Below are 27328 nucleotides of genomic sequence, written 5' to 3'. Positions count from 1 at the left end.
AACCATTCAGATTAAAATCAAGGGCTGCGTGGTGTTGTAGTGTCTGGTGAATGTTAGTTAGTTCACCAACTTAACTTTGATGCTGAATTTGATGCCATCTATGTAGAAGTAAACCAGAAAAAGTTCAGTGTTACCCTTCTGAAAATGTAATAAAAGGTTTCAGGGTTGTCCACCACAGATTGACTTCCTCGTTCTTGCTCCTTGAATTCTCCTTCTTTCTACGCATGGTCAATGCTCAACGTTCTCGGTCGGAAACAGAACAAGTCAACCCCTCTTCTTCATCTTGGTCCTTCTGCCTCCGTTTCAGGGGGAAAAAGTCTTGGTCATTTTCCTTTAGTATTAAAGTATCTAGGACGAAGAAACAAAAACAAATACGAACATGCGTTGTATTTAATATAGTACCGTATGGATCACCACGATACTACCTCCGTCCTGGTTTATATGTCCCCTTGTAGTTTGTGCCAAATTTTGACTAAAGATTTAACTAACAAAATGTTAATGCATGTCAACAAAAATTATATCGTTGGATTCGTATTTGAACATAGTTTTCAATAATATAATTTTTTGTAACATGCATGAACATTTTGTTAGTTCAATTTATGATCAAAATTTGGCAAGAAATACAATGTGGACCAATAAACCAGGACGGAGGTAGTAGATTTCTTTAACACCAAAATACATGAACCTGATATTTCACGAATTCGTCTCCTCTAGTTTCGCCGCAAGCAGCAAACGAAAGCACAATCATGGGAAGTGCTTTTAAACATGAAATGAGCAGTATAGATTTTGTTTTGCGCCCGAACCCATCCCACTCCGTATACAAAGTAGAAAATTTTAGTTCTAGCTAGGTTGTGGTGCTGGTAGGTAAAGTTGTACTAATTCAGCACTTTGGCGGGTCTATGCGGGACGCCGCTCTGCACCCCTAGTACTAGCTCTCACTTCGACTGGAGATTATCATTTTTCAGTAATGGATATCCCAGTTACATCTCTACCTCTGCTTTTTAAACAGACAGACGAGCAAGATCAAGAACATCGCGAACAGATGAATCACACCAGTCCAAAAGAACAAGAAAACCGGCAGAAATAGCCCAAGCATCCAAACGATTTTCTCTCGGTTTACATAACCTGGAGAAGGGTTTGCTGTGTCTATCATGATTCCTGAGTCCTCACAAATGACAAATGACAAACCTCTTACATACTATTGATATTACATACTGATGATGCTTCACGTCTTTAGGATGTCGTAGAATGTGGACGGGCGATTCCTTCTCTTCAGGCAGAGCTCCTAAAAGCAGGGGAAATGTTTTCAATTTACGAGGGTCCAGAAGCATACAAAGACAGTACAAAATACTTGATGAAAATAATGTTCACACTCGTACGGATGATGCCACTAAATACTGCTTTTCAGATTCCGTAGACATGCTAAATTTACCATGTTTCATAAATTACTGATTCTTCCCCAACATTTTTATCTACATTAGCGTCTTTTCCCGTTAAAAATGGCTCAGAGTAATCTACAGCTTCAGTGTATTTGTGTCACGATATAAACAAATGCCCCTAGACAGCATAGTGGTGTGAATAAAGTTTTCCCTGCGCCTAAACCTAACAGAGAAAATTGCCGTATGTTCAGAGATTCACTCAGGTTCATACAAGTTTAAAAGGCACATAGACTCCTACCGAATAAGAGCGCATTCTAAGGTGGCAAATCAAAAATACAGAACATTTAGGATGAATGTGAACAGTACCTCTACTGCCGAAGCCACCCTCAGTAAGCTAGCCTCACCCCATGGACGGCCTATCAGTTGCAAGCCGATAGGAAGGCCTTGCTGGTCATGACCAACCTGAGTACAGGACAGGAGTAGCAGCACATATTAGCAAATAATACTTTCCCTGCATGTTTTTGAGCTATATTATACTACCAAAATTCTGAATGTTTTCCTATGATTATCTGTAAACCTTTCATTATGTTGGAAATAAGACCATTGTTTATGAATGTACGTCAATAATGCTAAAGTTATTATTCCATACACAATCTCATAACGTTAACTACAAGATACAATAAATATTCGTCATGAGTTGTGACACTACTTACCGGAACAGTTATGGCAGGAAAGCCAAGAAGATTCCCCGCAACAATGAATTGCATCAACTTAGCTGCAATAAAGAGACAGAATCAGAAACAGAAAAAGGTCTATTTGATCTATGTAGAAGTACCAACAATTGTACTTAGCAAGTTGGCACCAAAAGAGGCATATATAGTATGCTTTGCAAACTAGTGAACATACATATTGCATAGCTATTTTGTACTAGTATTAGATTCCAAAAAGGAAGAAATGCCCCCTGTATATTTGACTCCAACAAGGTTCTAAATAGCTTGTGATATTCCGTTACAGCTTTGTGCCGTCCCACCACAAAACCATTAAACCCGTGATTTAATAAGGAAATAGCTAGTGATAGCTCAGCTTTAGCCTTTTTAGGATCTTCGCGGCTAAGGCGTGAAAATTGTGTTTATGACCTCAATCTCCCCTACAAATTTCACATATAGAGTTGTTCTTATTTGTTTTTCTTACAAACTTTTGTCTCAATACAAGACAAAGACAACAGTTGCTGTGTCAAATAACAATTGTTTCACATCAAGATTTCAGTAGTTTTTATGCATGATGTTAGCATGGTTCAGAGCTGAGTTTGTAATAAGTTGTAAATCCACATGTTGAACGGCTAATGAAATGCATAACATAATATAGTGAGAAGAATCTACCTGATACAATATAATCAGACTCTCCTTTCAGAGCACTTGGTGGTATTCTTGGTGCAGTAATGCTGGGAAAAACAACACATCTCCTTAGTTGATATAACTGGTGCAACCTGGTAAAATTAGGTATGCGGCATTCTAGGGAGCAAAGATAAACAGAGTTATATCAGTTGCTCCGTGTAATCCCAAATGTGAATTAGTATTGTCAATTCAGTAATTCACACATAGTATCTCGCATTTAAGTCAGAAACCATCGAGACCTCCCAATTGGCACGTTCAGTCCTGATTAAGCTACTTGGCCCTCACACGCCTCTCCCGGCTCCCGCATAGGCCAGACCAACAAACCGAGTGTCCCTTTCGTTCACTCAGTTTTTTCTTTTTTTTAAACAGCTTGATCGTTCCATCAGTTCATCGGTCAACATATGCTCAAAAAAAGTTGATCGGTCAACAGTTGACCAGTTGACCTGGTTGACCATAACTAGTTACTAGTTAACCGTTGATTTTCCCAAAAAATCGTGAACCTGGAAGAATCATAAAATCCAAAAAAGTTTACAAATTTCGAACCCTTTGAAAAAGTTCATAAAATGTGAAAGAGTTCAGGATTTTCAAAAATCTGAAAAAGTTCGTGAATTTTAGATATGTTCACAAATTTTTAAAAATCCTGAATATCAAAATATCCATGAATTTCAAAAATGTTCGCAAATTTCAAAAAAGTTCATGAAATTTGGAAATGTTCCCAAAATTGGAAAAAAATTCATGAATTCAAAAAATTTCATGTATTCATACAAGTTCAAAAAATGAAAGAATTTCGTAAATTTGAAAAACCTGACGAAATTTGAAAAAGGTTCTCAAATTTGATGAAACTTCATGGCGTTGAAAAGTTCATATTTTGAAAAAACTTCACAAAAAGGAAAAAGAGCTCACTAATTCGAAAAAATCTTAAATTGAAAAAGGTTCACAGAATTTTGAGAAAAGTTCATGAATTTGAAAAGGTTCTCGCATATGAAAACAATGAAAAAGGATAAAACCAACAAAAACCACTCTCGAAAATTAAAAAAACCAGCTGGAAGCTTCCAAAGCTTCCCAAAACCGGCCTGGGAATCATCACAAAAACCGGGAGCGGACGGAGCTTCTCGCTGGTCTTAGTTGAGCTGGCCCATTTATATAGTACAGAAGGGGTGGGGCGCCCCTATATTTCGCCTGCAGCGAGTCCACCTTCCAATTCGCTCAAGGGGCGAGCGAGATGGGCCGTCCCACACGCGGCAGACCACAGCCTCACTTTTCTATTTCTTTTTTATATTTTCTGTTTCCTTTTTTTGCTTTAATTTTTTAGTTTTTATACTTTCAAATATTCTAAATGTATATGTTACAAAAACACTCCACCAAAAAATATATGAGAAATGCTAAATAAATATTTGAAAAATGTCGAACAAGCATTCAAAAAATGTGGAATGTATATAGGAAAAATATTGTTCATGTATTAAAAATTGATGAATTTTTTTATCATGTACATAAAAATGTTAATCAAGCATTTGAAAGAAAATGTTGAACAAGTATTTGAAAAGTGTTAATCAGGCATTTGGGAAATGTTAAATGTGTATAGAAAAAATGTTGACCATGTATTAGTAAAATGCTGAAAAAATTACATAAAAATGTTAATCAAGCATTTGAAAAAAATGTTGAACAAGTATGTAAAAAAAGTTAATCAAACATTTGAAAAATGTTAAATCTGTGTGTGTAGAAAAAATATTGACCATGTATTAAAAAAAGATGAAATTTCTTGAGCATGTATATAAAAATATCAATCAAGCATTTAAAAAATATTGAACAAGTGTTTCAAAAAATGTTAATCAAGCGTTTGGCAAATGTTAAATGTGTATAAAAAAATGTTGATCATGTCATAAGAAAATGTAATCTTTTTATTTCAGAACTTTTATTTAACTTTAAAAAAATATAATCTACTAAAAATATTGACCATTTATTAAAAAAATGTTAATCTTTTATTTGAAAAATATTAATTAAGCATTTGAAAATATTAAAAATTTGTATGCATAAAATATTGACCATGTATTACCAAAATATTTAATTTTATTGAAAAAATGTTATACGTGTATTAGAAAATTTTTGTTGACATATATAAAAAATGTAGAATAATAACCAAAAGACCAAAGAAAACCAGAAAATAAAGAAAACGAAAAAAATGAAGAACCAAAATGCCAAAAAATGATGAAAAAAATCAGAGAAGTGCCGACACCAGAGACCAACGACTAGGCGCCTCTCTCTTGTCCCAACAATTAGAAAACTAGGTCGCTTAGAATCACTAACCATCTACTCAAAGCTAGAAGGCAGAATTTTCCTCATGCACTAGCCTCTTTGACTAGACAAAAACAAGTACCAAGGAGGAAGCATGCATATACACTATTATCAAAGCGGACTAAGATGATATAAAATGTCTATGAACCTATATATTGTAATAGACTTTAAAATATTTTACCCGGTTGTAGGGGTTGCTATGACGTCAACCTTCCTGAAAGCTTCCATGTGATAGTACATCATCCTTCTCCTATATAAGCCATGGATACGGTAAGTACACAACTGGCAGAACGTCTGCCGTGGGGAAAAGAAATATATACTTGATAGTCGCCAGTTCATATCCCAGACTTAATTACATTTGTCATACAACAACCATGTGTCATGTGATTTATAACAACACCTCAATGTCCACGATTTGTGCAACAGCAAGCAGATATAGGAATTTTCAGTAACTCAGTATATGTGACAAACTAGGATGCCCAAATGGACTTCCCTAAAAATCATTTATGGAGTCTAGTCAAGACATGGTAGCTTTTAAAGAAAAGAATAAGAAATTTGAGTTAGCAGCACCTTCTGATAGCAAATAAGGATAAAATTGAAGCTACACAACTTCTAGCAGCTACTGATGTATTGTTACTTAGTAAAAAAAATGTCCACACAATTAATACACAATAAGTCAATAAGTATGCCCCATCACCTGGCATTACTTATGCTCTGTAATGCATGTCCTTTTTGTACTTGTCTATAATCTCCAATTTGTTTTCAAAGTAAAATGATAAAGAAAGAACTAACTAAAATAAGACATATATAGGATATGTCATATTAGAATAATTCAGTTAGATGGAATTGTAACTGAATTTGTAATTTAGTAATAACTAGGGTTATTACTAGAAATAATAGGTATTGTCAAATTAAATCCAACTAAAATGCACTAGATAAGGGCCTGTGGAAACCTGTGGGATCATTAGATACATTCGTTTCTTATTAGCTTAATTGGTCATCTTTCTGTGTTACCTGGAAAAATTCTTACAATCTAAATAGGTTTTATTTTATTATTCTTATCTACAATCACAGTCAACATGGTTCTAAAAGAATTTCCAAGCTCTGAATAAGACTGCATGACGAAAAAACCTCCTTCATACTCATGAACAAGTCCTGTAATGGATAAATGGATCAGCCACATTTATACTCATATTCACCTCAGACGTTGAGAAGCAACATAATCTGCTGAAGTGAATGACCCAATAAGTGCCAAACTTCCTCGAGTATCTAACGTCATTTCAGTTCGCCTCCTGGAAGATAGTATAGTGAGATTGATAGTACGGAATAGTAAAGACTAGATAAAAATAATATTTCCAGTCTCTCAAGGACCAAAAATTTCATGTTCTATGAAAGAAATTTTTTTGATAACTCATGCTAATAGCAGTATGGAGAATCCGATATTTGTGATGATAGATATAGATAGGTACCCTTCTTGGTAATGAGCATTCAGCTGGCAGAATCCTTCTGAGCCAATAGTGACAAGATGGGCAGTACGCATCTCCAAAAGCTCTGGTAATATTATCTCTTCTATCTTGAAAAATGTTAAACAATACTAGTCAGCTGAGATGTCAAAAAACAACAAAATATGCATATATGTAGTAGATCCCACGTCATCAGAAAAGGCATCTCGTCATAATCATTTAGCAGGTGGGAAAAATTAAGCTTAACTATTAGTGCTTGTTGGATGCCTAAAAGCTCTATATGATACTCCCTCCATCCGAAAAAGCTTGTCCCAAACTTGTCACTCAAATCGATGTATCTAGCACTAATTTGGTGCTAGATACATCCATTTGAGAGACAAGTTTTTTCGGACGGGGGGAGTACAAATCAGTTAAAACTTACAGGAATTGCTAATAATAGTAAGATGGACATTTTTCTATTAACACTTCACAATTGTTTTGACACAACCATCAACAGAACTATGCTAGTAGTTATTGGTGAGCACAGAAGCATTCACCTTACACATGGAAATCTTATTAATGAGAAAATGTCTTCATCTAAAGAAGAGATTGTACATTCAAAGGTACAACACCTAAGAGCATCTCCCACAACCGCCCAACGCGCCGCGCGGTAAAAACCAGTTTGCAGCGCGCCCATCGCCTGGTTTGGCGCGACAGGTAGCGCTGGCTCCAGCAGCCACGGTAAAATGTAGCGCGCGCTCTCGCACAAACACTCTGGACTACGGTGCATATGCATTATACATAGATATTTCACACAATACATAGATAAAACGATACATCGCATAGATAGATAAAGAACTATGGTGCAACTAGATAAAAAAACTACGGTGCAACTAGATAAACTACGGTACAACTAGAACCTACTCCGAGTCGTCCTCATCATCATCATCATCATCCTCGGAGGTGTTGTCCGAGGTATTGAGCCAAATGTCATCCCAACGTTCATTGTCTGTCCCGAAGAACGACTTCCCACCGGCGTTGATGACATCGCACTGCGATATGGCCAATGCCTTGCGCCGACGCCTGTCTGCACGCTCCGTGCGGCGCCTTGCCGTCCTCTCCGCCCAGAAGGCGTTCTCGGCGGCGACATCCTCCGGGTGGCGCCGGCGCCACTCCGCCGTGGCTTGCTCATCCTCCTCGGCGGTGAGGAGGCGGCGCTGCAGCCAACGGTGGTCCTCACGGTCCTGGTCTGTTATCAGACGAGGCGGAGGGGCGACGGTCTGCGCCTGCTCGTGCGTGTAGACGTCGTGGAAGTTCATATGCGCGCGAGGCCTCCCTAGGCACCACGCCGCTGCGTCGTACGCGCGGGCGGCCTCGTGCACGGTCTCCCATGTGCCGAGGCCGAGGCGGAAGTCGCCGGACCGGATCTCTGCGTAGTAGGCGCCGGAGGGGCGCAGGTGGATGCCGCGGTAGCCCGATGATCCCCGGCGGCACGGCGGCACGGTGGTGGCGGGGCACTGAAGCGGTGAGGAAGCAGAGGAAGCGGCGAGAAAGCAGTGGAAGCGGCGAGAAAGCAATGGAAGCGGCGAGGAGGCGGGAGAAATGCGCGTGTGTCAGTGTGGAGCACCGCGTGGCGAGCGCCACAATTTATAGGCGCGCCGGAAGCGATGCGCCAAATCTACCGCGCGACGACAGCTTTCTCCCGCGCGCGCGCAAACGTTTACCGTGCGTGCTTGTTTCCCGCGTCCGCTAGCGCTAAATGGGCATTTTACCACGTGCGCGCGTCTTTTGGCGTGGCTGTTGGAGATGCTCTAAACAGTTGGTATAAATAGTCATAAGAGTAATGCAATAATATAAGATGTGTTGCGGTAGAAATGGCCATACCTGACATCCGAAGGTGTTGCGCAGGAGGCTAAGTGCATCCTCACATGTATTTGAGATCTCAATATCCGAAACATCATGAAACCACTGAAAAGGCCAAGTTTATATAAGAAAAATTACATATGTACAAAGATAACATTTCATGTTAAAAATTGTACCTCTGTATATTTTCCCACTTTCACAGATTGCAGGATATCGTTGTTCTCAGAGGACACCAAGTTAGGAACACACGGGGGCAACTGTACAACAAAAAAGGGAAAGAGATGTAGAAGTTGTGAACCTGATGGGATGCAATAAGGTTAGATTTAGATCATAAGCTATGATCCATCCTGGGTAATAATGGAGAAGGTTAACATATGAATGTTGCTATATTATGATTACCGTGCTGTGGAGCTTCAAATTTTACATTCCATTTCAGAAAAAATAATCGCATTCTTCTTTCACACAATTCATTAATGCTGACATTTGTACTGCTTCACATTTAAAAAAAACTGACTAGTGTAGTGCAATAAGGTAGAAGTGACATGAAAGACATTTTAGAGTTTGTTCAACATGCATTTCAATGTTTCTGGTATTTAATAGATGGGAAGTGTTAAAACAGGAAATATCTTACAGGTCTCAGAGTAAGCTTATCCATAGGTCTACAACCTGCAAGTGCAGAATACCTGAAATGCCATACGACTAGGTGTAACACTGTAAGTAGTAAATAGATGAAGCACAAGTAGAGAGTGTTCACTGTTGAGTATTCATAAATGTCAAGTATTCAGTTTTACCCACTACCCATGAGGTAGTTAAATTTATGTCTCATATCATTAACGTAAATAAGAGAGTTGACAAACTTCGACGTTGTGAACAAGATGGCTCAACAGGTTTATGCAACCTCACGATCTCATTTAGCAAGCCAAACTACTTACACTAGCATAGAATCCTCCACCGATGCTGTAAGAGGTGAAGCAACTTCAGCAGTCCCACAACCGCAAAGCACCCTGCAAATAAGATATATAATTATGCATACTCACAATCTATCTATTATTTATATACTAAAACAAAAGGTAAATGCCAACAAATTCGTCCACATAGGCTAAAAATATATGCTCTGTAGATTTAGATTATAATGGTTGATATTAAAAGGTGTAAAGTTACTGAGAACAACATCATATACGAATTTTGTCACCCGACACGTACAAGATGCAACCACAAATAACATGTATGTATTAGTATCCAGTAGGTATCCAGTACGAGCACAACAAACCAATCAGAAAAACATGCATATTTGTATCCGATACGAGCCTCTCAAACCAATCATAGCTAGCAGTTTGGGTTGGCTTTGGGCACTCAAATGCAGGAGGAGAGAAAAATAGAAAAATGACGTTGGTATGGCTTTGGGCACTCAAATGTAGTTTGGGCCCAAGCAATACGGTTTGAGCAGGCTAATGGGCACGTGCAACACCATATGGGTTGAGAAACATGCTGGGCATTTGAGTGTATGGGAGCATAGTGCAAATGACATTGCAAATATTAAACTAAAATAAATCTATTAAAGATGACTAAGCCATGTAATTTACATGGGCTGTAACAAGATCAAATAAAACACAAATATCTATTATTAATCCTAATGGCAAGTCAAACAAATCCAATGATCAAAACGTATTCCATTCATATTATCCTAATTTGAAAAAACACGTAACACTCATGTAAAAAATAGCCACGCAAATGTGCAGGGCAACACAAATCTTTGGCCCTTAGTAGTATATGTAAATTTTTTTTGCATTGGTCATGTAAAATTAATATCACTTTCTTCCAATTATACTAATACTTTATAATTTATATACAAACACATTTTTATTAAAAGTAATTGCCAAAGTTATGCATCGAAGATCATGTCAAAATCTAAAACGACAAATGTAACAAAACATAGGGAAAAACTGAATAAAAAAATCAATGCACTTTTATATGAAACTCAAAATAATAAATAAGGAAAATAGATTTTGTGAAACACCCCGTAGAGTCAATAAATAACTATTTGATAATAACATTTAAATAGAAATTAGCACTTGGCTTCATTATATGAAATTAAACAAGTTGGCGTTTTGATTTACATCAGATGACATGAAATATTTAGCGACTGGGTTAACAAGCTCAAGATATTTTCTGAACTTTTGTTTTAATATATGAAAAATATCTGGTTTGATCAAACTAAAACAATATCATTTTATCCATCATGGATATTTTTCACAGTACTGTCACATATAATTCATGCAAGCATGAGTGGTCTGTTGAAGTGTATATGTGGGTTTTCTAGCCCTTTTCATCAGTTCAGACCTTCAGTTGTGTTGCCTAGTGCATGAAGTTTAACATGGTATCAGAGTAACAAAGCAAGTGCTAGTAGTACATATCAAGTAGGAACTTCTCTTAGTTACCCAGTCATATCTGTGCGCCCGAATGTTGTCTTCAAACCAACAATGCCACATAGGGAGGATGGTATTCGAACTGAGCCTGTAAGAAAGAAAAGGTCCCAATTAGAGACTAGTGCCGAAAAGAATGTAGTGTCAATGAATGTCACATCTCTATATGTACAAACCTCCGGCGTCTGTTCCAATCGCTGCTGAGCATAACCCTGATGAGACAAGTGCAGCTGGACCAGATGAAGAAGCACCAGTATATCTATCGATTGAATGTGGATTTCTTACTGTCCTGCAATAAATAATTATGAAATTACGAAGATAAAGTAGCAAACATCAGAACATAAGTAGACTCGATGAACAATATTGGATGACTGCAAATTCCAATTCTTTTTTCCATTTCTTTTGATAATGTGATGGTTTCTGATGATACTGCTAGAGCACAATGTTTGTAGGCATCCGAGAGTTCTGATTCCTTGTCAAGCTTTACAATTACTCAGCTGAGTTTGCTTCTAGGAAATAGCTAACAAATATTATAGTTACCCTTTTCCTTTACAAAACTTTAGGCAAAGCGAAAGAATCTCCTAGACGTTTTTGGATATTCATGTTTGCAGCATTTCAAAAAACAGGGACAAAAGATATTTAACCTGGTAACACTCGAGTTCCACCAGGTCAACATAGGTGAAAACATGACTTAAGTTTTAACAGCTCCAATAAAATGCATGTGTCCATAGACTCCATGCAAGCAAGCATTTCGAACAGAACTAGCAGCCGCTCAATTATTAACCGTACCCATAGTTTGGATTGTTTCCGGTGACCCCAATGCCTAGCTCGTGCATATTTGCTTTCCCAATAAAAATCACTCCACATTTCCGTAAACGAGCAACTAAGACTGCGTCTTTCTCCACAGGGCGGATTTTGTCGAAAAATGTGGTAGCACCTGAATTCAAAAAGAGGAACATAATATAGAATGTGCTTCTCGGACACAGCAAAAAAAAGGCTACTTCAGTCGAGTGAGCTAACTCTTTGATGGATATGGGAAGCAGTCAATGTCATCCTTAATGGCGAAAAAGATCCCATCCAAAACGGAAATTTGACTTCCTGGGCACAAGAAGCAACACATATCAGAAAACAGGACAGAGATGAATGGAGTCTCCACCTGATGATGCCTGTTCATTTCAACAATGATGAGATAAAGCAGCAAAGTTTGAATGGGGGTAAACCTTGCTCAAATCTCTTTGTGGAGGCATCAGCTTGCTTCCTCAGGTCATCAGCGTCAAAATAGATCAGCATTGGCATCGGAGGCTTCTTATTGTTCCACTCTTCCACGCCCGCAATGACATGCTCCGCAACCTACCCAACGGCCAAGGTTAACACCACAAATGCAAGGAGAGCAAGCAAGCAATGCTCTGTACAAAGACTACAAGTACTACATTCCAGTGAGCTACTCACAGCTGACAGTGTTGTGATCCTGGACCGGTACGCATGCGCAAAGTCACGGATCTTCCAGTAGAGAAAGGGATTTTTCTCATCGGCCGATGCGAAACGCCCGGACGGGTCATACGGAGCGAAGCACTGCAGTGCTTCCTCCACTCTCTCCACAGGGTCCCTGTCCTCCCCCAGGGTGACAACCCCTTGCTCCGGCTCTGGCAAATCAAATTAGAAGCAGCAGCAATTAACAATATACTCCCTCGATCCAAATTAATTAACGCAGCCTTAGAACAACTTTTGTGCTAAAGCTGTGTCAATTAATTTGGATCGGAAGGAGTAGCTTTTTTCTTTTGTTCAGTTATGGATATAACTTTCACATGACCAGTAAAGCTGAAGTAGGAAATTGTCTTCTGTTTCCAGTCAAAAAGTATGCAAAAACAAGGTGGTGCTTGAAAATATCAGCAGTGACATCTGAGTAACTGAATTGAGTAAAGTATTTTTTAGACGGAACTGGGCAAATTATTCGGGTGGACGTGGTTGTGATTCTGCAGCAAACGTTTATATTTGTGCCTTTAGACAGTTCCAGGAGAACTTTTTTTTTTTGCAAAAAGTTTCAGTAGAACCTGACTGAATGAAAGAAGTAGAACATCTATCTCAACCATACAAAATTCAAGAGGGTACGACTGATTTTGCTTGTACACACAGAGAGACCGAGGGTATGAGTGTGGTCCGTACCTTGCGGCGGGTACTCCGGGAAGAACATGGGCCGGTCGGGGATCACCGTGTGCTGCAGCATCTGCTCGCTCGTCCCCCAGCCCAACAAAACCAGAGTTGTGCTGAGTGCACTGGAAGCAAAATGATGTCAAACAAAACAGAAACGGCCAAGGGAGGACCTGCGTCATGTTGTTCTGCTTCTTGAGGATGGAGGTGACGAGGGGGCCGAGGAGCGGGGACTCGAGGAGCCAGACGAAGGCCCTGAGCGAGAACCCCGTGAGGCGCGGCGCCCGCACCACCAGCGGCTCGTACCGCGCGGCGGAGACGTCCACCTCCTCCACCGGCGCCATCGCCTTCACCTTCCCGCCCATCTCCTCCGTTTCCCTCTCTCCGGCGCAGGGGCGGAGGCAGGGTGAATGCCAGGCAGCAAACGCGCGGCCGCGGCGGGAGGTGGCCGTGGGGGTTGGTGATGATGACGACGACCACGACCACGACGGAGAAGGAATGGAAGGATGGCGAGCAAATAATGGGCGTTGTCGTTGCCCCTTGCCAGCCGGGGTACGTACGTGTATACGTACTTCAGTACTAAGTAGGACTGCACACGTAAATGTGCCAGCGATTCATTTCAGTGGGCTCGGCGACAGGACGATAAATTTTGCCTCAGGACCGCTCTACGTTAGGGCATCAGCCAAATTAATTGTTTTCCCCGTATTCTAGGTTAGGGCAGCTCTAATGCGGATCATCAAAACAGATACTATCATCAAACGTGTCCACGGAAAGCTGTTGGGGCTTGTTCCAGTTAAGATAGCCCGGTCATAAAATAAGCGTTCTTACTGTCCCGCTAATTATGCTCGCACGGCTGTTAGTACAGCTTGTTGGTTACAGCGAGAACCGCCTTTTATCTTAGATCTTGTATCAGCAGATTGTAACTCTATTGCTTTGGAATAAACTCTTTTACGCCTGTAGAAAAAGGAAAGCTATTGGGGCACTGGCCATCCAACCAAATTCACCAAATACCGGGGCACTGGCTATGTTGTAGTATCTGGTGAACGTGCTTTAGTCGCACACACAGTTGAAGTTGATGCTGAATTGAAAGGCCTCTATGCAAATGTGAACTCCTGGTGAACTAGAAAGGTTCAGGGTTCACCAAATATCTTTCTATGTATGGCCAATGCTCAAACGTTCTCGGTCAGAAAGAGAAGAAGCCAACCCCTATTCTTTGTCTGGGTTGTTCACTTCTAGGATGAAGAAACAAAACAAAACAATATTAAAACAGTTTTCTGTTACCAACAGATTTAATAGTATTAAACTGATGCTCCGACCAGTTTCATTCAAAAGTCGGACAATATTTTGACAAATACTGTAGTACCGTGAATCACCATGGTAGACTCCCTTTAGTTATGCCCTATCAGGCTCCGGCCATGTCAATCTCAGAGATACCAAAGCCATTGTCCTACTGTAGCACTGCTACACATAAGAACATGAAACTGACGTTTCACGAATTCATCTCTTTTAGTTTCTTCGCAGGGACAAACGAAACCACAGAACGATAGGAAGTGCTTAAACATGAAATGAGCGGTATAGATTTTGTTTTGCGTCACATATTCATTTTGGACCTATCATCAAGATTTTTTTTACTGAGATACGAATTCATGATTCACTCACTTTGTCAGTAACAGATATCTCGGTTACATCTCTGTCACCACTTTCTCGACGGCAGAGACGAGCCAGATCAAGAACATTATGAACAGATGAATCACAAGAAGAAGAAAACCGGCAGAGATATCCCAAACCTCCAAACATTTTTTTTTATATACTACCTCACTTACTTATTGCTGCTACAATATCTCTGGTAAATTTATTTTCTCAGTTTTTTATAAACTGGAGAAGGGTTTGCTGTGTCTATCCTGAGTCCTGACAAATGACAAACCTCTGACATACTATTGATATTGCATACTGATGATGTTTCAGGTCTTCAGGATGTCGTAAAATGTCGATGGCCGATTTCTTCTCTTCAGGCAGAGCTCCTGAAAGCAGGGGAAAATAAGGTCACGTTTTTAATTCATGATGAGGGTCCAGAAGGAGACAAACACAGCACAAAAGACTTGGTGAAAATAATGCTGGCACTCATAATGGTGATGATGCCAAATTTATAATATTTCATAAATTACTATTTCTTCCCTAACATTTTTATTTGCCTTGGCATATTTTCCCGTTAAAAATCACTCAAAGTAATTTGCAGCTTAAGTGAACTTATGCCGTGATATAAATAAATGCCGGTAAACAACATAGTGGTGTAAATAAAGTCTCCCCGATGCCTAATGCTAACGGATCAAAATTGCTGAATGTTCAGAGATTCACTCGGGTTCATACAGAATGCAGCCTTAAAAAGCACATGGACTCCTATTAAATATGAGCACATTCTCAATTGGCAAACCACAAATACAGAACCTTTATGATGAATGCAAACAGTACCTCTACTGCCAAAGCCACCCTCAATAAGCTAGCCTCGCCCCACGGACGGCCTATCAGTTGCAAGCCGATAGGAAGGCCTTGCTTGTCATGACCAACCTGGGTACCGGACAGGAGTAGCAGAACATATTAGCAATTAATATTACCTGCATGTTTTTGAGCTATATTGTAACACAATCCTGAATGTTTCCTATAATTGTTACTAACTACTCCCTCTGTAAAGAAATATAAGAGCGTTTAGATTACTACTTTAGTGATCTAAACACTCTTATATTTGTTTACGAAGGGAGTAGAAGATACAATTAATACTCGTCATGAGTTGTGACACCACTTACAGGAACACTAATGGCAGGCAAGCCAAGAAGGTTCCCGGCAAAAATGAATTGCATCAGCTTGGCTGCAATAAAGAGATTGAATCAGGAACAGAAAAGGTGTAATTGATCTCTGTAGAACAAAGTACCAACAATTGTACTTGGCAGGTTGGCGTCAAAACAGGCATTAATATAGCTTGCTTAGCAAACTGCTAAACTCATATAAACTATGCAAACAACTCGTGCACTTCCATATTGCATAGCTACTTTATACTATTGGATTCCAAATAGGAAGGAAATGCCCCCTGTATCTCTCATTCCAACAAGGTTCTAAATAGCTTGTGATATTCTGTTATAGCTTTGTGCGTTCCCACCGCAAAAGCATGATATCCATGATCTAAATAAGGAAATAGCTAGTGGTAGCTCAGCCATATCTTTTAAGTATCTTCGCCGCTAAGGCGTGAAAACCGCGTTTAAAACTTCAATCTCCCCTACAAATTTCACATGTAGAGCTTCATTATTTTATTTTTCTTATTACAAACTTCTTTCTCAAGACAAGCCGATGACAGCAGTTGTTGTGTCAACAAAGAAAGTAAGAATTGTTTCACATCAACATTTCAGCAGGTTTTATCCAAGATGTTAGCATGGTTCAAAGTTGAGTTTGAGATAAGATGCAGATCCACATGTTCAAAAGCTAATGAAAATGCACAACATAATATAGTGAAGAATCTACCTGATACAACATAATCAGACTCTCCTTTCAGAGCACTTGGTGGTATTTTTGGCGCGGTCATGCTGGAAAAAACAGCACATCTCCTTAGTTGTTATATCCACAGATAATACATATGATAAGCACGAGTACACCATAATTTCTTGAAAACTGGTGCAAACAGGTAAAATTAGGTATGCAGCATTCTTGGGAGCATACATAAACAGAGTTATGTCAGCCGCTCCATGTAATCCCAAATGTCAATTAGTATTGCCAATTTGGTAATTTACATTTAAGTCAGAAAACAACATGCTTGTGTAGCCCTATATACCCTGAAACTATTAGAAAAATATGTGTCGCCTAGAACTATAACCATCTACTGGCAGCTAGAAAGCAGAACTTTCCTCATGCATTAGCCTCTTTGACTAGACAAAAACAAGTACGAATGAGGAAGCATGCATACACACCATTAGCAGAAACGAGTACGATGATATAAAACATCTATGGACAGACTGTAATAAACTTCAAAATCTTTTACCCGGTTGTAGGGGTTGCTATGACGTCAACCTTCTTGAAAGCTTCCATGTGATAGTACATTATCCTTCTCCTATAAAAGCCATAGATACCGTAAGCACACAACTGCCAGAACATCTGATGTGGGAGAAAGAAATACACACTTGGCAGTTCATAGTTCAGATTTCAGACTTGATTGTATTTGTCACACAACAACTATGTGGCATGTGATTTATAGTAACACCTCAATTTCCATGATTTGTGCAACAGCCAGCACATCTAGGAAATTTCAGTAACTCAGTCTGTGACAAACTAGGAGTCTAGTCAAAACCACCACAGATTTTAAGAAAATAGCAGCGCTTTCTGGTAGCAGATAATGATGAAACAGGAGCTGCACAACTTTCTATAATTATTGAATTATTATAACTTGGTATAAATGTCCACACAATTTCTACACTATAAGTATGCACCATCACCTGGCGTTAGGTATGCTCTGTAATGCAAGTCCTATTTGTTTACTTATCTCTAATCCCCTATTTGTTTGCAAACTATAATGCTAAAGAAAGAACTCCTAAATAGAATATGACATATATGTAGGATGTCATATTATAACAATCAGAATTGAATTTTCATATTTAATAATAACTAGGGTTGTTACTAGAAATAACTGATATTATCGAATCAATCTAAATAAGATGCTTGTGGAAACCTGTGGGATCATAAGAATAGACATGTTTCCTTTCTTATTAGCTTGATTGGTCATCTTTCCGTGTTAACTGAAACAATCTTACAATCTAAATAGGTTTTACTTTATCTTTCCTATCTACAATCACATTCAAGGTTGTTCCCATAACCAAATAAAACTGCAGAACGAAAAAACCTACTTCATATGAATGAATTGTTGTAATGGAAACATAAATTCGTCAGCTACATTTATACTCATATTCACCTCAGACATTGAGAAGCAACATAATCTGCTGAAGTGAATGACTTGAAAAGTGCCAAACTTGCTCGAGTATCTAAGGTCATTTCAGTTCGCTTCCTGGAAGATAGTAGCATTGTGAGATCGATAATACAACATTGTAAAGAGTAGCTAAAAAGAATTAATTCCAGTCTCTCGGGGACCAGCAATTTCAAGTTCTATCTCGTCTTGAAAGGAAAAAAAATTATATAACTCATGCTGAGAGCAATATTGATAATCTGATGGTGATATTTGTGTGAATACATATAGATAGATAGATAGGTACCCTGCTTGGTAATGAGCATTCATGTCGGAGAATGCTTCTGAGCCAATAGAGACAAGATGGGCTGTACGCATCTCCTCAAGCTCTGGTAAGATTATCTCTTCTATCTTGAAAAATATTAAACAATACTTTTCAGCTGAGATGTCAAAAAACAATAGAACATGCATCTATAGTAGATACCACGCTAACAGAAAAGGCATCTCGCCATAATCATTTAGCAGCTGGGAAAAAATAAGCTTAACTAATACTGCTTGTTGAATAGCTAGAAGCTCCAAATGATGCTCATCGATAATCAGTTACATCTTACAGGAGTTGTCAAGATGGACATTTTTCTAATTATTAACACTTAATCGTTTTGACGTAACCATCAACAGAACTATGGTCGCAGTTATTGGAGAGCACAGAGGCATACACCTTACACATGGAAAATCTGATTAACGATCAATTTCTTTCATCTAAAGAAGAGATTGTACATTCAAAGTTGCGAGACCTAGATAGGTGTGACAACAAGATGTGTTTGCGATATAAATGGCTATACCTGACATCCAAAGGTGCTGCATAGGAGGTTAAGTGCATCTTCACATGTATTTGAGACCTCATTATCAGGGACATCATGAAACCACTGCAGAAGCCAATTTTATCTAAGAAAAGGCACATGTGTACAAAAATAATATTTCACGTGAAAATTTGTACCTCTGTATATTTTCCCACTTTCACTGATTGCAGGATCTTGCTATTCTCGGAGGACACCAAGTTAGGAACACACAGCGGGGACTGTACAGAGGAAAAGGGAAAGAGATGCAGAAGCTATGATGCTGATAGGATGCAATAAGGCCAGCTTTAGATCATAGGTTATGACCCATCGTGGGTAATAATGGAGAAGATTAACATGTGACTGTTACTGTATTGTCATTACCGTACTGTTTGGAGTCTAAAATTTAACATTTCATTTTAGAAAAACAATCACAATGTTTTTTTCCTACAATTCAGTAATGACTGACATCCATACTGTTTCCAATTTAAGAATTAAAAAAACTGACTAGTATAGTGCAATGACGTAGAAGTGATACTAAAGATATTTTAGGGGTTTTTTAACAGACATTCAATGCTTCTGGTATTTACCAGATGGGAAGTGCTAAAAGAAGAAATATCTTACAGGTCTCAGAGTAAGTTTGTCCATAGGTCTAGAGCCTGCTAGTGCAGAATACCTGAAATGCCGTAAGACATGGTGTAAGACTGTAAGTAGTAAATACATAACTTACAAGCAGAGGGTATTGACTGTTCAGTGTTCATAAATGACAAGTATTCAGTTGTACCTACCCAACCAGATAGTCAGATATATAACTTATATCATTAAGGGAAATAAGAGAGTTGACAAACTTCCAACTTTAACAAAGATAGCTAAACAGACTCATGCAACCTCACGGTCTCATCTAGCAAGCCAAAATGCTTACAATAGCACAGAATCCTCCACTGATGATGTAAGAGGTGAAGCAACTTCAACTGTCCCAGCATCACAAACGACCCTGTAAATAAGATATAAAATTATGCGTACTCACAATCTATTATATTATTATGAAAACAAAAGGCAACCAAGCCATATTGGGTCGTAATTACTATCTTGCTAGGTTTAGTTGTAATAGCTGTTCGGAATCCACAAAGCATCTTGACCGACGGTCAGAATTTTTGAACATGTCCTTCAGTTTATTCGAGACTTGAGCAAAACTCAGATTGGAGAAGAATATGGTCCCTGGGTTCCCTTTATTGGAACTATGTTCCTTCTTATTTTTGTTTCGAATTGATGGCGCTCTTTATATTTGTAAATTAAATTTAAACCAAAATCCTGAACAGGGTACCAGTAAATCTGGTAACCGGTGTTTCCCTGGTTTAAGAACATATGGAGTGTTAAAGAAAGGCTACGCGCGCTTGCTTAAATGGCTTAAAAAGGTTATCCTAATCCAAGTAAATTATGAAGCCCAAAAGAAATGTAACCGTAAAATCACAGAACTACAGGTATTTTGCAGACTATTCAAAACCATGGATTTATGCATCTATTGCACATAGCTAGCAAGAAGCTTTCGCATAGCAAAACCCCATATTTAAAGTTGAACCGTCACATGCAACAATGTTGATCAACACATTGCAACCCGTACACCCTTGCTGAAACCTACATTACAGGTAGGTACTAGGCCAAGAGGCTGACAGGTGGGCCAGTTACAGTCCAGACTTAAAACTGGAGCCTTGTGACAGTTTACAAGAGTATTTGTAGTTTCACAAAGTTTACTCTATGTTATAAACTGGAGTTGGTGAGGCGCGGCCCATCTCCCATCTTTGTTTATCACCTTGTTAAAAGTCTCTTAAAAAACAAATTAACTAACTGAAAGACATGAATCTCCCCCACAAACTGACTTAACGAAAATGGAGCATCACAGGAATAAGAGTGCAGAGGCGTGAACCGAGTGACACTGGCCTATGTGGGACTCGGATGAGCGTGAAGGCATAGCTGAGGTGCGGAGCAGCCTTAGATGGTGACAGTGACAGTGACTTGATTGGATATATACTTTTATCTGTAGCAAAGCAAATGCAGGAACTTCTCTTAGTTACCCAGTCATATCTGTGCGCCCGAATGTTGTCTTCAAACCAACAATGCCACATAGGGAGGATGGTATTCGAACTGAGCCTATAAGAAAGAAAAGGTCCCAATTAGAGACTAGTACTGAAAAGAATGTAGTGTCAATGAGTGTCACAGCTTTATATGTACAAACCTCCGCCGTCTGTTCCAATCGCTCCTGAGCATAACCCTGATGAGACAAGTGCAGCTGGACCAGATGAAGAACCACCAGTATATCTATCGATTGAATGTGGATTTCTTACTGTCCTGCAATAAATAATTAGGAAAATGTGAAGATGAAGTGACAAACATCAGAAAATAAGTAGGCTAGATAAACAATATAGGATGACTTCAAATTGCAAATTCATTTTCCATTTCCTTTTCATAATGTGATGATTTCTGATGATACTGCTAGAACATAATGTTTGTAGCATCTGAGAGTTCTGATTCGCTGTCAAGCTTTGCAATTACTCAACTGAGTTTGCTTCTAGGAAATAGCTCACAAATATGTTCCCCTTTTCAATTGCAAGACTTTAAGCAAGGTAAAAGAATGATCTAGATGTTGTTAGACATTCATGTTTGCAGCGTGTCAAAAAAAAAGGAGTGCAAAATGTTAACCAGGTAACACTCAAGTTACACCAGGTCAACATAGATGAGAACATGATAAATTTTAACACCATCAATAAAACCCATGTGTCCCTAGACTGTAGACTCCATGTAAGTAAGCATTTCGGACAGAATTAGCAGCCACTCAATTATTAACCATACCCATAGTTTGTATCGTTTCCAGTGACCCCAAGGCCTAGCTCGTGCATATTTGCTTTCCCAATAAAGATCACTCCACATTTCTGTAAACGAGAAACACAGACAACGTCTTTCTCCACAGGGCGGATTTCGTCAAAAAATGTGGTGGCACCTGAATTCAAATAGAGGAACATAATATAAAATTTACATCTCGGACACGGTAAAAAAATGGCTACTAGAGTCGAGTGAACTAACTCTTTGATGGATATGGGAGGCAGTCAATGTCATCCTTAACGGCGGAAAAGATCCCGTCCAGAACGGAAATTGGACTTCCTCGGCACAAGAAGCAACACATATCAAGAAAATAGGATAGAGGTAAATGGACTTCCACCTGATGTCTTTGTTTTAACAATCATGATGAACTAAAGCAGCAAGGTTGGGTTGGGTGTAGACCTTGCTCAAATCTCTTTGTAGAAGCATCGGCTTGCTTCCTCAGGTCGTTGGCGTTAAAATGGATCAGCATTGGCATTGGAGGCTTCTTATTGTTCCACTCCTCCACGCCCGCTATGATAAGCTCTGCAACCTACGCAGCGGTCAAGGTTTAACACCACAGATGCAAGGAGAGCAAGCAGCGTTGTTCTGTACATTCCAGTGAGCTACTCACAGCTAACGGCGTCGTGATCCCAAACCGGTACGCATACGCAAAGTCACGGATCTTCCAGTAGAGGAAGGGATTTTTCTCGTCGGCCGATGTGAAACGCCCCGACGGGTCATACGGGGCGAGGCAACTCAGTGCTTCCTCAACTCTGTCTACAGGTCCCTGTCTTCCCCCATAAGAGAAAATAGCCATAAGTATTGTGACATAACGTGTAATAACAACCCACAATGCAATAAATATCGATATAGAAGCATGATGCAAAATGGACGTATCACGCCCCTCCACCGCCATGGAGGCCATGGACCATAGGGGAAACCCTTCTCCCATCTAGGGGGAGGTCAAGGAAGATGAAGAAGGAGGGGGGCTCTCTCCCCCTCTCTCCCGGTGGCACCGGAACGCCGCCGGGGCCATCATCGTGCCGGCGATTTGCACCAACAATTTCGCCGCCATCGTCACCAAATCTCTCGCCCTCTATGCAGCAGTGTAACCTATCTTTTACCCACTGTAATCTCTACTTAAACATGGTGTTCAACGCTATATATTATTTCCCAATGATGTATGGATATCCTATGATGTTTGAGTAGATCCATTTTGTCCTATGGGTTGATTGATGGTCGTGATTGGTTTGAGTTGCATGTTTTATTATTGGTGTTGTCCTATGGTGCTCTTCGTGTCGCACAAGCATGAGGGATCCCCTCTGTAGGGTTTGCAATATGTTCATGGTTTGCTTATTGTCTACGTTCTCTAAGTGATAGAAACACAAACATGGATAAGTGGGTTATGGCATATGGGAATAAAGAGGACTTGATACCTTATAATGCTATTGTTGGGTTTTAGCTTAATGCTCTTTAGTAGTTGCGGATGCTTGCTAGAGTTCCAATCATAAGTGCATATGATCCAAGAAGAGAAATACGTTAGCTTATGTCTCTCCCTCATATAAAATTGCAATAATGATTACCAGTCTAGTTATCGATTGCCTAGGGACAAATAACTTTCTTGTGACAAAAAGCTCTCTACTAAAACTAACTTAGTTGTTTCTTTATCTAATCAGCCTCTAGCTTTTATTTACGTTTTCTTTATTATCTTGCAAACCTATCAAACAACACCTACAAAGTACTTCTAGCTTCATATTTGTTCTAGGTAAAGCGAACGTTAAGTGCATGTAGAGTTGTATCGGTGGTCGATAGAACTTGAAGGAATAAAAATCCTACCTTTAGCCCCTCATTGGGTTCGACACTCTTATTTATCGAGAAAGGCTACAACTGATCCCCTATACTTGTGGGTTATCAAGACCTTTTCCTGGCGCCATTGCCGGGAGCAATAGCGTGGGGTGAATATTCTCGTGTGTCTAGGATGAAGGCTTCACACCTTCCCTTTTCATATAAATTTAATGATAATCAAACCTTGGCGTCTTATGCTAATGGTATTTATGATTACTATGATGTGGAACGAATAGAAGAATTCATTGCTTAAGGGTGCTTATGAAATCGAATCTTTGTTTGAAAAATATTAAGCTTTTGATGATGATGTTTATAGGCCTGGAAATTTTGCTATACTTAAATATTGCTATGAGAATTATGAATACAATGCCGATATTGATGCATTTATTGAGAAAGTCTCCGCTGTCCAAGGAGAGACTAATATTTTGCAGGAATCTATGGAAGAAGAAATTGATGAAACTGTGAGCTCATTAGATGAAAAAGATGACGAGGAGAGCGAAGAATAAAAGGAGGAAGAGCGGATTGATCACCCGTTCCCACCTTCTAATGAGGGAAACTCTTCAACTCATACATTGTTTAATTTTCCTTCATGCTTACCGAAGGATAATTGCTATGATTCGTTTGAAATATCCCTTTTTGCTGAACTTGATGCTAGCTATGCTTGTGGCCATGATGACAATATGAATTATGCTTATGGAGATGAACTTGCTATAGGTCCTTATGTTAAGAATAAAATTGTTTCTATTGCACCCACGCATGATAGTCCTATTATCTTTTTGAATTCTCCCAACTACACTATATCGGAGAAGTTTGCGCTTATTAAGGACTATATTGATGGGTTGCGTTCTAATATTGCACATGATGATTTTGATAAATATAATATGCATGTGCTTGCTGCTTCTACTTGCAATTATTATGAAAGAGGAACTACATCTCCACCTCTCTATGTTTCCAATACGATAAAATTGCAAGAAACTATTAATACTATGCATTGGCCTTTACTTTGTGTGCATGAATTGTACTTTTATGACATGCCGATGCATAGGAAGAGAGTTAGACTTCGTCATTACATGATGTATGTTACTTTGTGCCCACTACTAAACTACAAATCATTGTTAATTAAATTTGGCTTTGATATACCTTGGGATCCGGGTGGATCCATAACTTGAGCACTATATGCCTAGCTTAATGGATTTAAAGAAAGTGTTGCCAGGGAGACAACCCAGGAGTTTTAGAGAGTCATTTATTTCTGTTGAGTGATTTTATAAAGTTTAGAAACAAAAAAATAAAGAGGGGAACCTAAAACATTTTCAAAAAGAAAAGTGAAAGTGAGAGAGACGAGCATTGTTAAAGTGGGAGCATGCCTTGAACTTTGTTCATGCCCATGGAAACTTTGTGAATCTTAATTACAGAAACTTTTCAACAGAAATATTTATCCCCTTTTATAAATCCATTGTATTCTAAAAATGATGTGCCAAGATTTGCCTTTAGGATGATTAGATTTCTTGTTTGGTTTGCGTGGTGCAAAAATAGAAACTTTGGTTGTAGTGCGTGTTTTTACATTTTTGACTCGAAAGTTAAACGCTTCTAAAACTTCTTGAACAGTAGTTCTATACAAAAAAATTGTCCTAATTTTTCAGAATATTTGGATTTACATAAGTATGGTAGATGTTCAGATTGCTACAGACTGTCATGTTTAAGACAGATTCTGTTTTTGATGCATTGTTTTGCTAGTTTTAATGAAACTATTGATTTTATCGGTGGTATAAGACATAGAGAAGTTATAATATAGTAGCTACACGCGAAAACAAAATATGAATGGGTTTGGAATAGTACTTAAAGTGGTGATTTGTTTTATTATACTAACGGATCTCACGAGGGTTTTGTTAAGTTTTGTGTGATTGAAGTTTTCAAGTTTTGGGTGATATCACGATGAGGAATAAGGAGTGGCAACAGCTTGAGCTTGGGGATGCCCGAGGCACCCCAAGTTAATATTCAAGGACTCCCAAGCAACTAAGCTCGGGGATGCCCCGGAAGGCATCCCCTCTTTCTTCTAACGACCATCGGTAATTTTATTTGGAGCTATATCTTTATTCGTCACATGATATGCGTAAATCTTCGAGCGTTGTGTGCTTTGTATTTTTCTTTTAATAAATGCACGATGCTGGTATGAGATAGTCCTTGTTTGATTTATAGAATGCTCTTTGCACTTCACTTATATCTTTTGAGTATGGATTTATAGAACGCTTCATGTGCTTCACTTATATCATTTGAAGTTTGGATTGCCTGTAGAATGCTCTTTCGCGCCACTTATATTTGTTAGAGCATGGGCATATCTTTTGTAGAAAGAATTAAACTCTCATGCTTCACTTATATCTATTTAGAGAGTCATCAGGAATTGGTCATTCACATGGTTAGTCATAAATCTTACATAAAACTTGTAGATCACTTAATATGATATGTTCGATTCCTTGCAATAGTTTTGCAATATAAAGATGCTGATATTAGAGTCATGCTAGTGAGTAATTGTGGATTGGTAAGAATACTTGTGTTAAATTTTGTGATTCCAGTAGCATGCACGTATGGTGAACCATTATGTAACGAAGTCGGAGCATGATTTATTTTTTGATTGTCTACCTTATGAGTGGAGGTCGGCGAAGAGCGATGGTCTTTTCCTACCAATCTATCCCCCTAGGAGCATGCGCGTAGTACATTGTTTCGATAGCTAATAGACTTTTGCAATAAGTATGTGAGTTCATTATGACTAATGTTGAGTCCATGGATTATACACACTCTCACCCTTGCACCATTGCTAGCCTCTATAGTACCGCGCAACTTTCGTCGGTGCAATAAACCCACCATATACCTTCCTCAAAACAGCCACCATACCTACCTATTATGGCATTTCCATAGCCATTCCGAGATATATTGCCATGCAACTTCCATCATCATCATATACATGACTTGAGCATTCATTGTCATATTGCTTTGCATGACTGAAAGATAGCTAGCATGATATTTTCATGGCTTGTCCGTTTTTTGATATCTTTGCTATGCTAGATTATTGCACATCCCAGTATGATACATCTCCATTGTATCTACTTTTCCAAATACTTTTGCCCTTGTTTTGGACTCTAACTTGCATGATTTGAATGGAACTAACCCGGACTGACGCTGTTTTCAACAGAACTCCCATGGTGTTATTTTTGTGCAGAAATAAAATTCTCGGAATGACCTGAAAATCCACGGAGCAACTTTTCAGAATTAATAAAAAATATTGGCGAAAGAATCAACGCCAGGGGGCCCACACCCTGTCCACGAGGGTGGGGGGCGCGCCCCCTCCACTGGGCGCGCCCTCCTGCCTCGTGGGCCCCCTGGACGTCCACCGACCTCAACTCCAACTCCATATATTTGCTTTCACGGAGAAAAAAATCAAAGAGAAAGTTTCATCACATTTTACGATACGGAGCCGCTGCCAAGCCCTAATCTCTCTCGGAAGGGCTGATCTAGAGTCCGTTCGGGGCTCCGGAGAGGGGGATTCGTCGCCGTCATCATCATCAACCATCCTCCATCACCAATTTCATGATGCTCACCGCCGTGCGTGAGTAATTCCATCGTAGGCTTGCTGGACGGTGATGGGTTGGATGAGATTTACCATGTAATCAAGTTAGTTTTGTTAGGGTTTGATCCCTAGTATCCACTATGTTCTGAGATTGATGTTGCTATGACTTTGCTATGCTTAATGCTTGTCACTAGGGCTCGAGTGCCATGATTTCAGATCTGAACCTATTATGTTTTCATGAATATATATGAGTTCTTGATCCTATCTTGCAAGTCTATAGTCACCTATTATGTGTTATGATCCGACAACCCCGAAGGGACAATAATCGGGATACTTCTCGGTGATGACC

At 39.2% G+C, this 27328-nt stretch overlaps 2 protein-coding genes across 2 annotated transcripts; both read right to left on the bottom strand.

The window, feature by feature from the left end:
* Positions 1-999: 999 nt before the first annotated feature.
* Positions 1000-13343, bottom strand: LOC109778518 (fatty acid amide hydrolase). The gene is made up of 19 exons (XM_020337081.4): positions 13115-13343; positions 12957-13017; positions 12243-12436; positions 12014-12143; positions 11814-11891; positions 11583-11730; positions 10970-11082; positions 10809-10884; positions 9303-9374; positions 9002-9053; positions 8547-8627; positions 8392-8475; positions 6535-6638; positions 6265-6357; positions 5247-5315; positions 2759-2820; positions 2093-2154; positions 1746-1841; positions 1000-1285 (listed from the first exon to the last, which is right to left on the bottom strand). Exons 1-19 carry the CDS (start codon positions 13304-13306, stop codon positions 1226-1228), a joined length of 1827 nt encoding a protein of 608 aa, XP_020192670.1. The 5' UTR covers positions 13307-13343; the 3' UTR covers positions 1000-1225.
* Positions 13344-14758: 1415 nt separating this feature from the next.
* Positions 14759-22389, bottom strand: LOC109778500 (fatty acid amide hydrolase-like). Its single transcript, XM_020337064.4, has 17 exons — positions 22204-22389; positions 21993-22122; positions 21795-21872; positions 21564-21711; positions 20950-21062; positions 20789-20864; positions 19639-19710; positions 19341-19392; positions 18878-18958; positions 18723-18806; positions 18188-18291; positions 17890-17982; positions 16966-17034; positions 16452-16513; positions 15743-15804; positions 15411-15506; positions 14759-14962 (listed from the first exon to the last, which is right to left on the bottom strand). Exons 1-17 carry the CDS (start codon positions 22387-22389, stop codon positions 14903-14905), a joined length of 1566 nt encoding a protein of 521 aa, XP_020192653.3. The 3' UTR covers positions 14759-14902.
* Between the last annotated feature and the right edge of the window lie 4939 nt (positions 22390-27328).

This window comes from Aegilops tauschii, chromosome 2 (genome assembly GCF_002575655.3).
Source record: "Aegilops tauschii subsp. strangulata cultivar AL8/78 chromosome 2, Aet v6.0, whole genome shotgun sequence".
Classification (NCBI taxonomy): domain Eukaryota; kingdom Viridiplantae; phylum Streptophyta; class Magnoliopsida; order Poales; family Poaceae; genus Aegilops; species Aegilops tauschii.
This window is presented reverse-complemented; position numbering and strand designations above follow the sequence as displayed.